General features: G+C 55.1%; 1 protein-coding gene across 1 annotated transcript; it reads left to right on the top strand.

Moving 5' to 3' along the window:
* Window positions 1–1,056: 1,056 nt before the first annotated feature.
* On the top strand, window positions 1,057–3,370 carry LOC116494411 (BTB/POZ domain-containing protein KCTD12-like). The gene is made up of 2 exons (XM_032196302.1): window positions 1,057–1,086; window positions 2,213–3,370. Exon 2 carries the CDS (start codon window positions 2,237–2,239, stop codon window positions 3,125–3,127), a length of 891 nt encoding a protein of 296 aa, XP_032052193.1. The 5' UTR covers window positions 1,057–1,086; window positions 2,213–2,236; the 3' UTR covers window positions 3,128–3,370.
* Window positions 3,371–12,066: the final 8,696 nt, after the last annotated feature.

Below are 12,066 nucleotides of genomic sequence, written 5' to 3'. Positions count from 1 at the left end.
GCAGAGCTGCTCACATCTGCCCAGGTCCCAAAGCTCCACAGCTGGTGTCAGGAAAGGTTTTGAGACCCTGCCACCAGGATTTTGGCCAGGGAGAAGCACAGAGATTGGTACAGAGAGGTATTTTGTGTGTCTTTTGCTTTTCTGCAAGTCCGCAATGGGCCAGGTGGGTGAGAGGGAGGATGGCCTCAAGCACTGAGCCGTTCACCTGGAATAGGGATGGGGTCACTGCATCTTCTGGAGACGAAGAGTTGCAGCCCAGCAGACCTAAAACTTGTCTGGGAAACGTTCAATGAAGCTGCAGCCACGTAGGATCAGGCCTCCAGAAAAGCAAGACAGAAATACACCGGGTCTCACCCTGACCCAAACTTGCCCGCAGCCCATTTTCAGAGCGGATGCTCAAATCCCTGTTGAGCCCAGCACCTCCATCACCCTAAAATTTCAAGGTAAAAAAGGGTTACAGTGTTAAAAAGTCCCTTTTTCTCCTTTTTTTTTTTTCATTTTTTTCATTTATTTTATTTTTTTTCAGTGTGGGGCAGCATTATGTTCAGGGTCTGATCGTCAGGTGGAGTAGAAATTCCACCATCCACCCTTACAAAACTCAACGTCCATAAACTCCCAGATAAAGAGGGTCGGAAGCTCTGTCGCAGACAGATTTTTTAAGCCGCTTCCAAAAACTTTTAGGAAACGGGCAGAGACAGCAGCATCGCTGCCCACTACCATTTCTTCTCGTCTTTACAGAAATCCGGGCTTCCCAGCAAAGAGACGGATTCTGTCCTCGGGGCTTTGCAGGACGGGGAGGGGGACGAAGCAGGGCTCCCACCCTCCGCACCTGGGGACGGGAACGGGGGTCCGGGGGGGGGCAGAGGGGGGAGGCGGGGAGCGAGGGCGGGCCGGGGCCGGCCGGGGGAAGGCGCTCGGCGCATCCCCGGCCATAAAACGGCGGGGCCAGGGCTGGGAGTGCAGAGCGGAGCACGGCACGGAACGGCACGGCACCGGGCACGGCACGGCACGGCACGGCACGGCACGGCACGGCACGGCACGGCACGGCACAGCACCGGGCTCGCAGCTGCCCAGCACCCAGCGGAGGTAACGGGGGCGGCGGGGAAGCAGGATCGGTATCCGCGTTTTATTATTTTTTTTAATTATTTTTTATTTTTTATTATTATTTTTTTCCGGGCCCTCCCATCCCGTCCTCTCTCCCTGCCGGGGGTGTTTTGTGCCCCCTCCCTCCTTCCCTGCCGCAGCCCCCAGCCGTGACAAAGGGCTCCTCGGTCCCGGCCCTGCTCCAGCCGCAGCGGGTGCACGGCCCCTGAAAAGAAGACCGAGGGCTAAAGATGGATTTAGGGTGCTGGGAGCCAGGAGAACCTCGCTGATCCCTGTCCCGTCCTTGCAGGCTCTCCCCTGCCCGAGCTGCTCCTCGCTCAGAGCTGATTTCCACCCAAAATCGCCCTGCTACGAGCTACAAGGAGATGCTCGGCCACGAAATGCAGCCCCAGCTCTCCCTGCCCAAAAGTGCCCGTGGAGTTTTGTCCGTGCCCTCCAATTTCCCTGCAGTTTGCTTTCGGGTTCCCTTTATGCTGCTCCCCCGAAGCCGCGTGGCAGGACGTGGGGATGGTGCAAGGCTCGCCGCTGCTTTTTGGCTGAGGGACCCATCCCTGCAGGGAGCACTGACCCCAGAGCTGCACCAGCATCGTGCAGGGCAGAGCTTCAGGGCAGCCCTGAGATCCCGCAGGGATCCCCCTTCCCTCCGTGGCCCCAGATCCCTGGCACAGTGCATGGGCTGGCTCGGGACCCATCTGCTGAGCCGGGTTTATGTAAGCGCTGATCTGTGGTGGCCGGAGATGTCAAAGGACCAGCTCGCCTTTGGGAAACGCACGAGGCTCTGCCAGCAGCCCGGCGTTTGCCTTCCCCCAGAGGACATCCCAGCCTCGCTCCCCTGCTCCTCAAAAGCACTCGATGGAGACCCGAGGCTGAGCACCGGGGGAGAGGAGGGGTGTCCTCAGACCTTCCCTTTGCGTGGCGTGGAAAAAAGGTGGTGTTAGACAGTGCTGCTTATCCCGAGGGCTGGGGATCAGAGATGAGAGCTGATTTCCAGGCTCCCAGGGGGACAGGGGCCGGATCCTGCACTGCTCATTGATAGAGCAGGGGCGTTGAGCTGGCTCAGGACCCGCTGGCGAGCTTAACGCGGGCACACGGATGTTTTCTCTCGCAGGTGGGAAGGCAGCGGTAGCTCACGATGGCCCTGGCGGACAACGCGGGCTGTGCCAAACCCAGCGAGGACTTCCCTTTCCCCGAGATCATTGAACTCAACGTGGGCGGACAAGTCTACATCACCCGCCACCCCACCTTGGTCAGCGTGCCGGGCTCGCTGCTCTGGGAGATGTTCACACAGAAAAACGTCCACTCCTTGGCCCGCGACAGCAAGGGACGGTTCTTCGTGGATCGGGACGGATTCCTCTTCCGCTACATCCTGGATTACATGAGGGACCAGCAGCTGGTGCTGCCCGACCACTTCCCCGAGCGGAGCCGCCTGCAGCGGGAGGCCGAGTACTTCATGCTGCCGGAGCTGGTGAAGATGCTGGCCCCTAAGCTCAGCAAGCAGAACTCGCTGGGAGACGACCCGTGCCAAAGCGACCCCGAGGAGCTCTCCCCCAGCGCTGATGCCGCACGCAGCCTGGCCCCTGCCAGCTCCACGCTCCCCAGCGCCACGGCCGGTGGCCCCGGGGCCACAGTCATCACCGGCACGGGTGCTGCCGGCCCCGATGCCCGCAGGGCTGGGTTCATCACCATCGGGTACCGGGGCTCCTACACGCTGGGCAGGGACAGCCAGACGGATGCCAAGTTCCGCCGGGTGGCGCGGATCATGGTCTGTGGCAAGACGGCGCTGGCCAAGGAGGTTTTTGGGGATACCTTGAACGACAGCAGGGACCCGGACAGGCCCCCGGAGAGGTACAGCTCCAGGTACTACCTCAAATTCAACTTCCTGGAGCAAGCCTTTGACAAACTGGCTGATGCTGGCTTCCACATGGTGGCTTGCAACTCCACGGGCACCTGTGCCTTCGCCCACGACCAGACAGATGACAGGATCTGGACCTCTTACACCGAATATGTTTTCTATCGTGAGTGACACCAAAAATAAACACCCACCAAACACCAACTCTCCCTTTCCTCCCCCGTTGCCTTTAGAAGGTAGACGTCCGACCCCCGAATCCCAGCGTCCCCCCTCTGCCTCCTTTTTGAGTTCATTCTTGGGTTTTTCCCCCTTCCTTCCTCCACATCGAACCCGTTCGGCTCCTCGTAGCGGCTGCTGACCACCAAAACCTCCTTCCCTCTCTCCGACTTCTGCAGTAGCTCCCAGCCCTCCCCGGATGCGTGGACTTGGACAGTGCTGCGTGCGCGGTTTTTTTGGGGTGGGAAGGGGGGGGGGGGGGACACGCCGAACTGTGCCGGATGAGCTCGTGATAGATGCTGAACTCGGCTCCCTGCACCATGCAGGGATGCGCTGCAGACGAACCAAGGAGCTCAAGTGTTGGTTTAAGGACACGGAGAAAGGTGGGGAGTGGAGGGGGGGGGGGGGCGAAGCCTCACAGCATGGATATATTGCCGTTAGCCCCTGTAAGCAGCTTAGCCTTTAGACTGTCAGTGCTGGGGAGGGTTAGAGGAAGGCGCACCCTGTGCTGGCAGTTCTGGTCCGAAGCGTCGCTGCTGCCCTGGGATGCCTCGGGGACTTTTTTTTTTTGGGGGGGTGGGTAGGGGCTGAGAGATGCTCTGTTCATGCCTACGTGGAGGGAGGTGGGCGGGCGGGGGGAAGGCTTTTTACTGTAGGGTGTCAAATGCTTGCACATCCCTCGAGCTCCTCGGAGGGCTGCCCAAAAAACAACCACCTTCGCCTCTCCTGCGGCGTGGGCTGCGGAGGGATGGGGTGGGAGCGTGCCAGGGGCACCCACTGGGCTTAGCCACAGCCGTGGCTTTGTGGGCTGAAGGGAATCTTTGCCCAGCATTAAAATCGTTGCCCCTTTGGACAACATCTCGGAAGGTCTCTCCGCTCGCAGCTCTCCACGGCCTGCCTGGGCTGGCTGCTGCTTTGCCATGCCTGGGCGATGTGTAATAAAGGAACAAAACTGACTTGCCTCCGCGTGCGTCTGCGACGCAGGTCTCGTGCTGTGTGCCCTCAGAGGCATTGCTTGAGTTTGCCTCACCCCTCTCTGCCCCTTTCTTCCTCCTCTTTGAGCCCTCTCTCCCATCCCTGCTGGACCACACTGCCCATCCCTGCAGGGATGCTGCTGCAAGTGGCCAAGTCCCAAATCCCCCCCCAACATCCCCAGCTGCTGCCTGTGCCTGCTGGTCCCTTGCCGAGGCTCTCGGCATCCCTGCCCTGTTCCTCCATCCCCTTCTCAAGCAGCCCCACGTGAAGCTCAGAGCCGGGGAGCCTCAGCATCACCCCACAGGCTGGGGACCAGCCACAGAGGTATTTTTTGGGGGGTTTGGCTGGGAGGAAGGCTTGCAGCTGGTCTCGGAGGAGGTGGGAGGGCTGACATCCTCCAGCACACGGGGACAGCCAAAACTTTGCAGCGAGGCAGTCCCTCTGCCCTGATGAAGCGGAAGGTGAAAAAATGGTATTTTTGTGAGGGCCTGTTCCTCATTGCAACAGCATTTTGAAGAGGAAACGACAACCAAAAGAGGAAAGGGAACTTGAGCTCTTCAGAGAGGGTGAAGGGTGGAATGAAATCCTTCTACATAAAGGCAGGGGGGGAGCACTCTGTGTTTTGTTTGTTTATAAGTAAGGATTTTTTAGCAATTAGCAGTGACTGGGAAAAAAAGAAATTGCTGCCTTGTGAGAAACACTTGTGTTGTGATATTTGCTTTTTTCCCCCTGGAACTGGACCCAAAAATTGATCTCACAGGATGAAGTGTGTTGTTTTGTGTTTTTTTTTTTTTTTTCCTGAGGGCGAGACCGTAAATGGCAAAGTCAGCGTTGAGGCAGTGTTCGTCTGCTCAACTCGATAACCCGAGTGAAACACGAGCAGAGCACAAAGGTTTAGTTTTGAATCACTTGAGAGTCTGCCCGCCTTCATGAAAACTGGTGCTTTGTGTAAAAATGCTGTCGCTGAGATCGAAGTCTGTAGCGGAAGGCTGCTCTGGCAAATATGGGGTTGTTTCTTCTTCTTCCTTCCTTTTTTTTTTTTTTTTTTTTTTTTTAATATATTTGGGTATATCCAATAATAGAAAAAGTGTGCTTTTGCTGCTGCCAGATCTGGTTAATTTGTTCCTCAGGAGAGGATTTACAGAGAAATGGTGCACGGCAGGTCTGGGGTTTGCAGAGGAGCCAGCTGCCCCAGCACAGTGCCAGGTGGCTTTGGTGGCACCTGCAGGGATGGGTTGGCTTTTAGGACAGCATAAGAAGCCCACAGCCTCCCAAGGTGGCCTCAGTGCAGGATCAGGTCCCTCGTGGAGAAATTTGGACTACGCTGGGCGAGAGCATCCTCTCTGGGAAGGCGCCTGGCCTCGCCGCAAAGCCTCCCTGGCTGCTGAGCTCACCAGAAAGCCAGGGCTCTGCTTTCAAAGCAGGGGCTGAGCTTTCAAAGCCTGCTTTCCCTCTGAGGGATAATGTAACTCACCCTTTCATTTAGAGGTCCCCAGAAAAAATGTCCATCCTAAAATAAGACCCCTCATTCAAACGAGACAGAGCAGGAACCCTGGCTGGGGCTGCACTCTCCGGCAAGCACCCTGCCCACAAATTGCTGGTTGCCGCTCGCCTGGCGTCTCGTTCCAGACAAAAAAAAAACACAGGATCTGAGCATTCTTCCCTGTAAAACAGAAGTCAAATCCCATCTGTCTCTTCCACCACCCCGAGAGAACATCTGAAAACATTTTGTCCCCTCTCTGAGGGAACCCTTCGGTGCCAGAAATGCCGGGTTATCCCGGGAGCTGAGCTCTTCCCACCTGGCCAGGAGGCAATATGGGTGGAGAGGAGCAATGCTGGGGGCTGGAACGAGGACTAGCAGGTCCCTGTAGGGTCCTTGCTTCAAGAGAGGGCAGAAGGTTAGAGAGGCTAGAGGTCAGACACAGAAACTCCATGCACAGCCTCAAAATCCCATCCTGGGGGAGGCACGAGACTGCTCTGGAAAATAGAGAGGGACCTGGTTGCAGTAGCTGGAGGCTGAAACCAACCTCTTCTAATGTGAATTAAGTAAAAATAATATATATATATATAATATATTGCATATATTCATATATATATATAATATATATGTGGCCTTTAGCAGCATGGGTATTCACCACCAAGACAAGCTACTGGAGAGAGGGCGATCCCCCACCTGCATGTGGAAAATGCAGCCTGCATGCTTCCCTGCAGGAAGGGGTTTAATGAAACAAGTTTTTGGAGGGACCGCCAGGCAAGGCAATGTCTGTGTGTGCTGGAAGTCGTGAGATGCTTTGGGACGGGTGAGCAGATCTGGCAGCTGACAGGGAGCTGCAGAAGCATTTTGCCAAGTGGGGCTTGTTCAGCCTGTGCTGGCAGCTCGTCCTGAGCTGAAGCAGGTTAGGCTTTGTGACACGCAGGTGGTTTTCTTGCAAGGCTCTTGCAGTTAAAAATATCGTTTTGCATAGTTCTAGGTGGCGGGTGGCTGGGAGTTATCACCCCAGCTCCCCTGGGAGAGCTGTACAGCATCTGACTGAGAGATGTGCTTGCAAACAGGCTACATCAGATTTCATCTAAATCGTATTTGAGTCTACAGCACCACCTCTGCACACCAGCTGTGTGCCCCCTCTCCCTCTTCACCCTTTTCCAGGCTAGGGACACTGCTGCAGGGTCTGCTGTGCCAACACCACCCTTAACCTAACCCCAAGGGCCCCGACAGCCCAGGGCAGCAGGACAAACTTGCCATCAGAAATTGATTTTTGATCAATTTTCAATCATCTCTTGCAATTCTAATCAGGGGTACAAACCGCCTGGTTGGTGGTACCAGAGGGGCAGTACAAGCCCAACCTTCCAGCACTGATTTAGGAGCTCTCGCAATGTCTGATCGGGGCTGGCAGGCAGGAATGATGAGATCCTTCTGATTGCTGGCACTTGGCCTCGCCATGGTCCTCTCCCACCATCAGTCAGAGCTCAGGGATGAGGAGCACGTTGCGTCTTCCTTCTCCAACCTGAGGTCCTTGGCACGTTCTCCCAAGTTGATGCCACCCAGATGGGATGCCTGATGAGAGGAACCATATCAAAGCCACCACGGGCAGAGGAGAGAGGTTGGCACAGCCCATCCAGGCCAACACAGCTCGTCCTGGTGCCCTCCCAGAGAGCCTGGTGGTGAATGCTCATCCCAGGGACCATGGCTGGGAAGAGCAGCTCCCTACCACAGATGCCCAGATGGCTTTAGCTTAATTTCTTAAGGACAAAAGTCTGAGTGATCTCACACAGCATACTCCTTCCCTTTCCTTTAAGCAGCGTGGGCCAGTTGGACTCCAACCTGGCAATGTTTCAAGTCTTAGGAGCCTACCAGCCTGAGAAAAATAGGTTTGGGTATGTAGCAGACTTTTCAATTCCTCTTCTCCTACCCAGATCGTAAGCTCAACCCTTAAGCAGCAAAACCATGCAAGAAAACAGACTTTATGGGCTCCCTGCCCTCCATGAGCTCCATGGACAAGCAGCCTGCTGAGCCCATGCAGGAGCTGGGGAGAAAGCAGAGTTGGGTTGTCCCCATGGAGGCAGAGGAGGTCCTGAGCAGAGCTGGAACACCAAGGATGCTCAGGTGCTCAAGGCTTTTGCTTTGAGCCACAGAGGTGGCTCCGAGGACCCCCACTGGGGCTGTGGGGACTGGTACCTGGGAGAAAAGCTGGTACCCCTGAGCCCTACGTGGGCATGAGACGAGAGGTGGTCTTCAGAGGAAGAAGAGGTGGGCAGAGGGGGCAAGGTCAGTGCAGTGAGGCTACCCACTGCTCTCCAGGTGGGAGGGCAGACTTCACCCATCCGATCTGGGGGATAGAGCAGAAAAACCTCCGATAGCTGGAGTGTCCTGGTCCAGACTTGAACCTGTTCTTACGAGCTCAAATCTCAGCAGTTTCCTACCCCTGGACAACTGATCGGCTTCTTCTCACTATGAGCTCCGTCCAGCTGCCTTTGATCAAGCAGTTAGGGCTGCAGAGCTGCGAGCTGAGTGTTTCATACGTGCCTGGATTCCCTCACAACTGCAAAGCAATGCACGACTGAAACAAGATACGAGCTTTGAGCTTAGCTCAGGGGCGGTTTGGAGGCTCTCGAGCATTCGTTGCCTCTCTGCCTGAGGTGGCAGCTTGCCTGCACCCACTTTTCCTTCATCCCAGAAGAGTTTGCCCCAGATCAGAGCTCAAACAGCCCTCAGGATCCGAGGGTGAGGGGCAATCCCTAGAGCTCAGCAAGGCACCTGAGCCAAGGGGACGCTCTGAGGCAGGCAGCAGTCCAGCAGACGTCAGCTCACTGTGTTGTTAGCAGAAGATAACCAGGCAGGGACCTGCAAAAGAGATGTGTGGTCCATAAAACCAAAAATTCTGACCTGCTCTGGGGCCAGGACAGGCAAGGGATGGCGTAGCTGATGCCAGAAGGGCTGTGACCGGCTGCTCCATGGCCGAAGCCCCTCTGGCTTTGCTCGGAGCCGCAGTTTTATTAGGCTCTCAGCTTTCGCCTTTGTTTGGTTTTCAGTTCCGAGCTTTTTACTGTGACAAGGAAGGCTCAGAACTCAAAACCAAACAAAGGCATAAGAGTTTAAGGCTCAAAGGCCAAAAAAAGTAAATAAAGGAAACTTAAAAAAAAAAAATGTCCGGTTTTGTGTTTCAGGGTTGGCCAGACAGACAGTGTTTATCAGTACCAGATTAGCAGATACTTGCAGCCAGAGGAGCTGATGGTTTTCATTACCCCTCAGCACCCAAAGGGACATGGTCTGGTGAAAAAGGCCATGGTTCCTCACTCATCCATGGGGCACGTGGCAGAGGGAACAGCATTGGGGGCAAGGAGCCTCTTTGCATGTCCCTGTGCCACCAGGCTCCATCCCTGGCTCCCTTGGGCTGGCTCCATGCTAGAAGAGCCCCCAGTCCCTGCCAGATAAATAGGAACCCCCCCGTGTTACAGTGCTTTACCCCAGCTGGGGATCACTTCCTCAGAGCTGAGGCTTTCAACCAAAAATAAAGAGCAACGCTCTCAATCCTTCCCTTCTGCAGCAGAGCAGCAGATTACAGCTCATTTAGTGAAGTCCATGCAATGACACCCTATTATTCCCATTACACCTGGGTCTTCTGGTTAGTATACTGTTTTAATCAACTCAAGGGATTAAATGCTGTGAAGGTATTTGGCTACAAAGTGCAGGGGTGGTGGGGACAGGGACATGGAGCTGGTTGGAGGGAGAAGGAATGGGGGTGAGGGGGAAGCAGGGACGGGGTTTCCCCCCATGTTTCTGCTTCAGTAGGTAGAGCCTGTGGTTAAGGGAGAAAAAAATAAGAGAGAAATCAACAGGAAACTGTTTCGCAACCCTCCTGCCCCCAGCTCTGCTCCCTGCTCCTGCAGCCACCGCTTCCCGTGCGATCCAACAGCTCCGGCACTTCGCCCATTGGGGAGCCACCCCAACTTTTGTAGCTTTTCTTTTATTTTCCGTGGAACTTGCATTATTATTATTATTTTTTTTAATTTCTGCACAACACAGCTGCCTTTCCAGCTTCTTGCTTGTGTGAGTGGAAACGTCTCATTTTGCCTCTGTTCGCTCTGATGGAGGGACTCCAAGTGCAGAGCAAGCGAGGGTGCGGCCACCATTTCCCGATGGGCGTTCCCAAAATATCATTGTTCTTTGCATGCCGGGAGAGGATTTAACACAAAGCCCCAGAGGAACAGAAATCAGCAAGAGGCCATGCTGCAGCCTTTTAACTCTCATTTCACCCCAGGGAACCCAAGCCCCCGAGCCCCAGCTTGGAAAGGTTCCCAGTCTTCTAGAAGTCACACGAGTGAAACGGGCCAGGAAAGTGCTTCTCGGCACGCCAGAAAGCTGAACGTGTACCAAGCACATCGGGGCTGTGATAAACGTTTGCTGCCTTGCGTCAAACTCCTCCGGGCTCATTGAACCAGGATCTCCGGAGTTGTTCTCCAAGCGCTCCCCCCGTCCTCCCCCCAGGTTTTAATGCTGTTGCTAACTCCACATTCCATCACATCGTGCTTTTGCAGGCTCCAGAAGGGAAAGATTTTTCCATGTGATGGGATATCTGTGTGTTTGCCAGGAGCGGTGAGCTCTTGGCACCCGGGAGCCTCGCCGTAGGCAGTTCTCCTCCCTCTCTCTGCAGGAGCTGAGGCCATCCATCCGTCAGTGTCATGAACACGAAGGACAGGCTGCCCCAGCTCGTATCAGGCAGAGGCTTGGCAGGAGTCAGGAAACGTTCCTTGTTCTCACATTCACTGGAAGTCACCCCAGTCAGATGGTGATGGATACTCCTGGGGAGCTCCATCTTCCCTTCCCTTCCCTTCCCTTCCCTTCCCTTCCCTTCCCTTCCCTTCCCTTCCCTTCCCTTCCCTTCCCTTCCCTTCCCTTCCCTTCCCTTCCCTTCCCTTCCCTTCCCTTCCCTTCCCTTCCCTTCCCTTCCCTTCCCTTCCCTTCCCTTCCCTTCCCTTCCCTTCCCTTCCCTTCCCTTCCCTTCCCTTCCCTTCCCTTCCCTTCCCTTCCCTTCCCTTCCCTTCCCTTCTTCAAACCCACCCACCTTTCTATTCCACAAACTTTGCTTTTCTTTCTGTAGTTAATCATTAAAAACCCTTCCGAAAACAATATTTCCCCCAGATTAACCATTTACACTGAAGTTATTCCCCAGGACTTCCTACCCCCCAGGGCTATGCAGGACAAAGGGACTAGAGTGCCCAGGGTGCCACAGCCAGGTGGGAGGGAGCACTTCAGCACCAAAAAAAAAGTAAGATTTTAGGTACAAGCCACCAAGAAGGGACTGCAGGGTCACTAGAGAGGTGTTGACGTGAACCATGGCCAAGGAGCCTTCCCTATGTGCACCTGCAGCTCCAGGCTGGCGGTGGTCACCGCGACCCACCAGCGATAAGATCAGCAGCTCTGTGTACTCTCAGAAAATTAGCAAGATCTTGAATTAGAAAAAAAAAAAAAAAAAAAATCAGAGGGGGGCTAAGACCAGCTGTGGTATAACACGTGCAGGTCCTGCGGTGCCAAAGCATGGAAGTCCACAGCTGGCTGTGCCTTTGGTTGTCCTTTGATGGTGCAGCAGGGATGTGGGCAGTGCAAGAGGATGTGGAGGCTGTCTGGGGGGACACTTGGTGTCCAACGCAGCAGCTTTCAGCATGTTTGAGGTGTAGGCATCTCCACAAGGACTCCAGCAGGAGCCCCCAGAGACACGTGGGCTGTAGGGGTGAGGTAAAACACTGGTGGGTGAGTGGTGCCCATCAGATGCTTTGGGCTTCTGATGGACCATCAACTGGACCTGGGCTGCACTGCCTGGACAGAGGGGTTTAGGAGTCAGCAGTAGGGTCAGCAACCAACCATCCTCCTGCAGAGAGGAATTTTGGGTGGAAATCTCCCCTTCCCAGGGCCTCTCTTTCTCAGCGTACCTTTTAATGAAGTCCTGAGGGAGCATGCCACACTTTGGCCACAAAGAGATGGAAGGGATCCTGGTGTGGGTGACAGACCCGGTGTGGGCAGGACAGCCAGCCTGGAGCTGTGGTCCCCTTGCAGATGCCCCCATGAGGTCCCCATGCCCCTCAGGAGGCTGGGGATATTGTTTGGGGTGTACCTGAGGCTCCCCCCTGTGCTCAGCACCTCCACGATGAGCACCAGGTTACCGCAAAGGCTGCAGCTCCCACCTAGTGCCCTACAAAATGGTTATGGTTATATAGTTATGTGTATGGTTATAACAGTTATGGGCCAGGGAAGGCACAGCAGAACAGAGGCACGGTGTCAGAAGGGGGGCAATAAACAAACAAACACACCAGGCTCCAAACCAAAAGAGGGAAGCTCTCCCATGGGAGGCCTGATTGCACAGAATAAAATAACGCGGTGCTGGGGTGACCTGTCTGCAAGGGTTCCCTGCCTAATAATAATAGAT

This window comes from Aythya fuligula, chromosome 13 (assembly GCF_009819795.1).
Source record: "Aythya fuligula isolate bAytFul2 chromosome 13, bAytFul2.pri, whole genome shotgun sequence".
In the NCBI taxonomy this organism is placed as follows: domain Eukaryota; kingdom Metazoa; phylum Chordata; class Aves; order Anseriformes; family Anatidae; genus Aythya; species Aythya fuligula.
The sequence above is the reverse complement of the archived record's forward strand: the minus strand, read 5'-3'. Positions and strand labels throughout refer to the sequence as shown.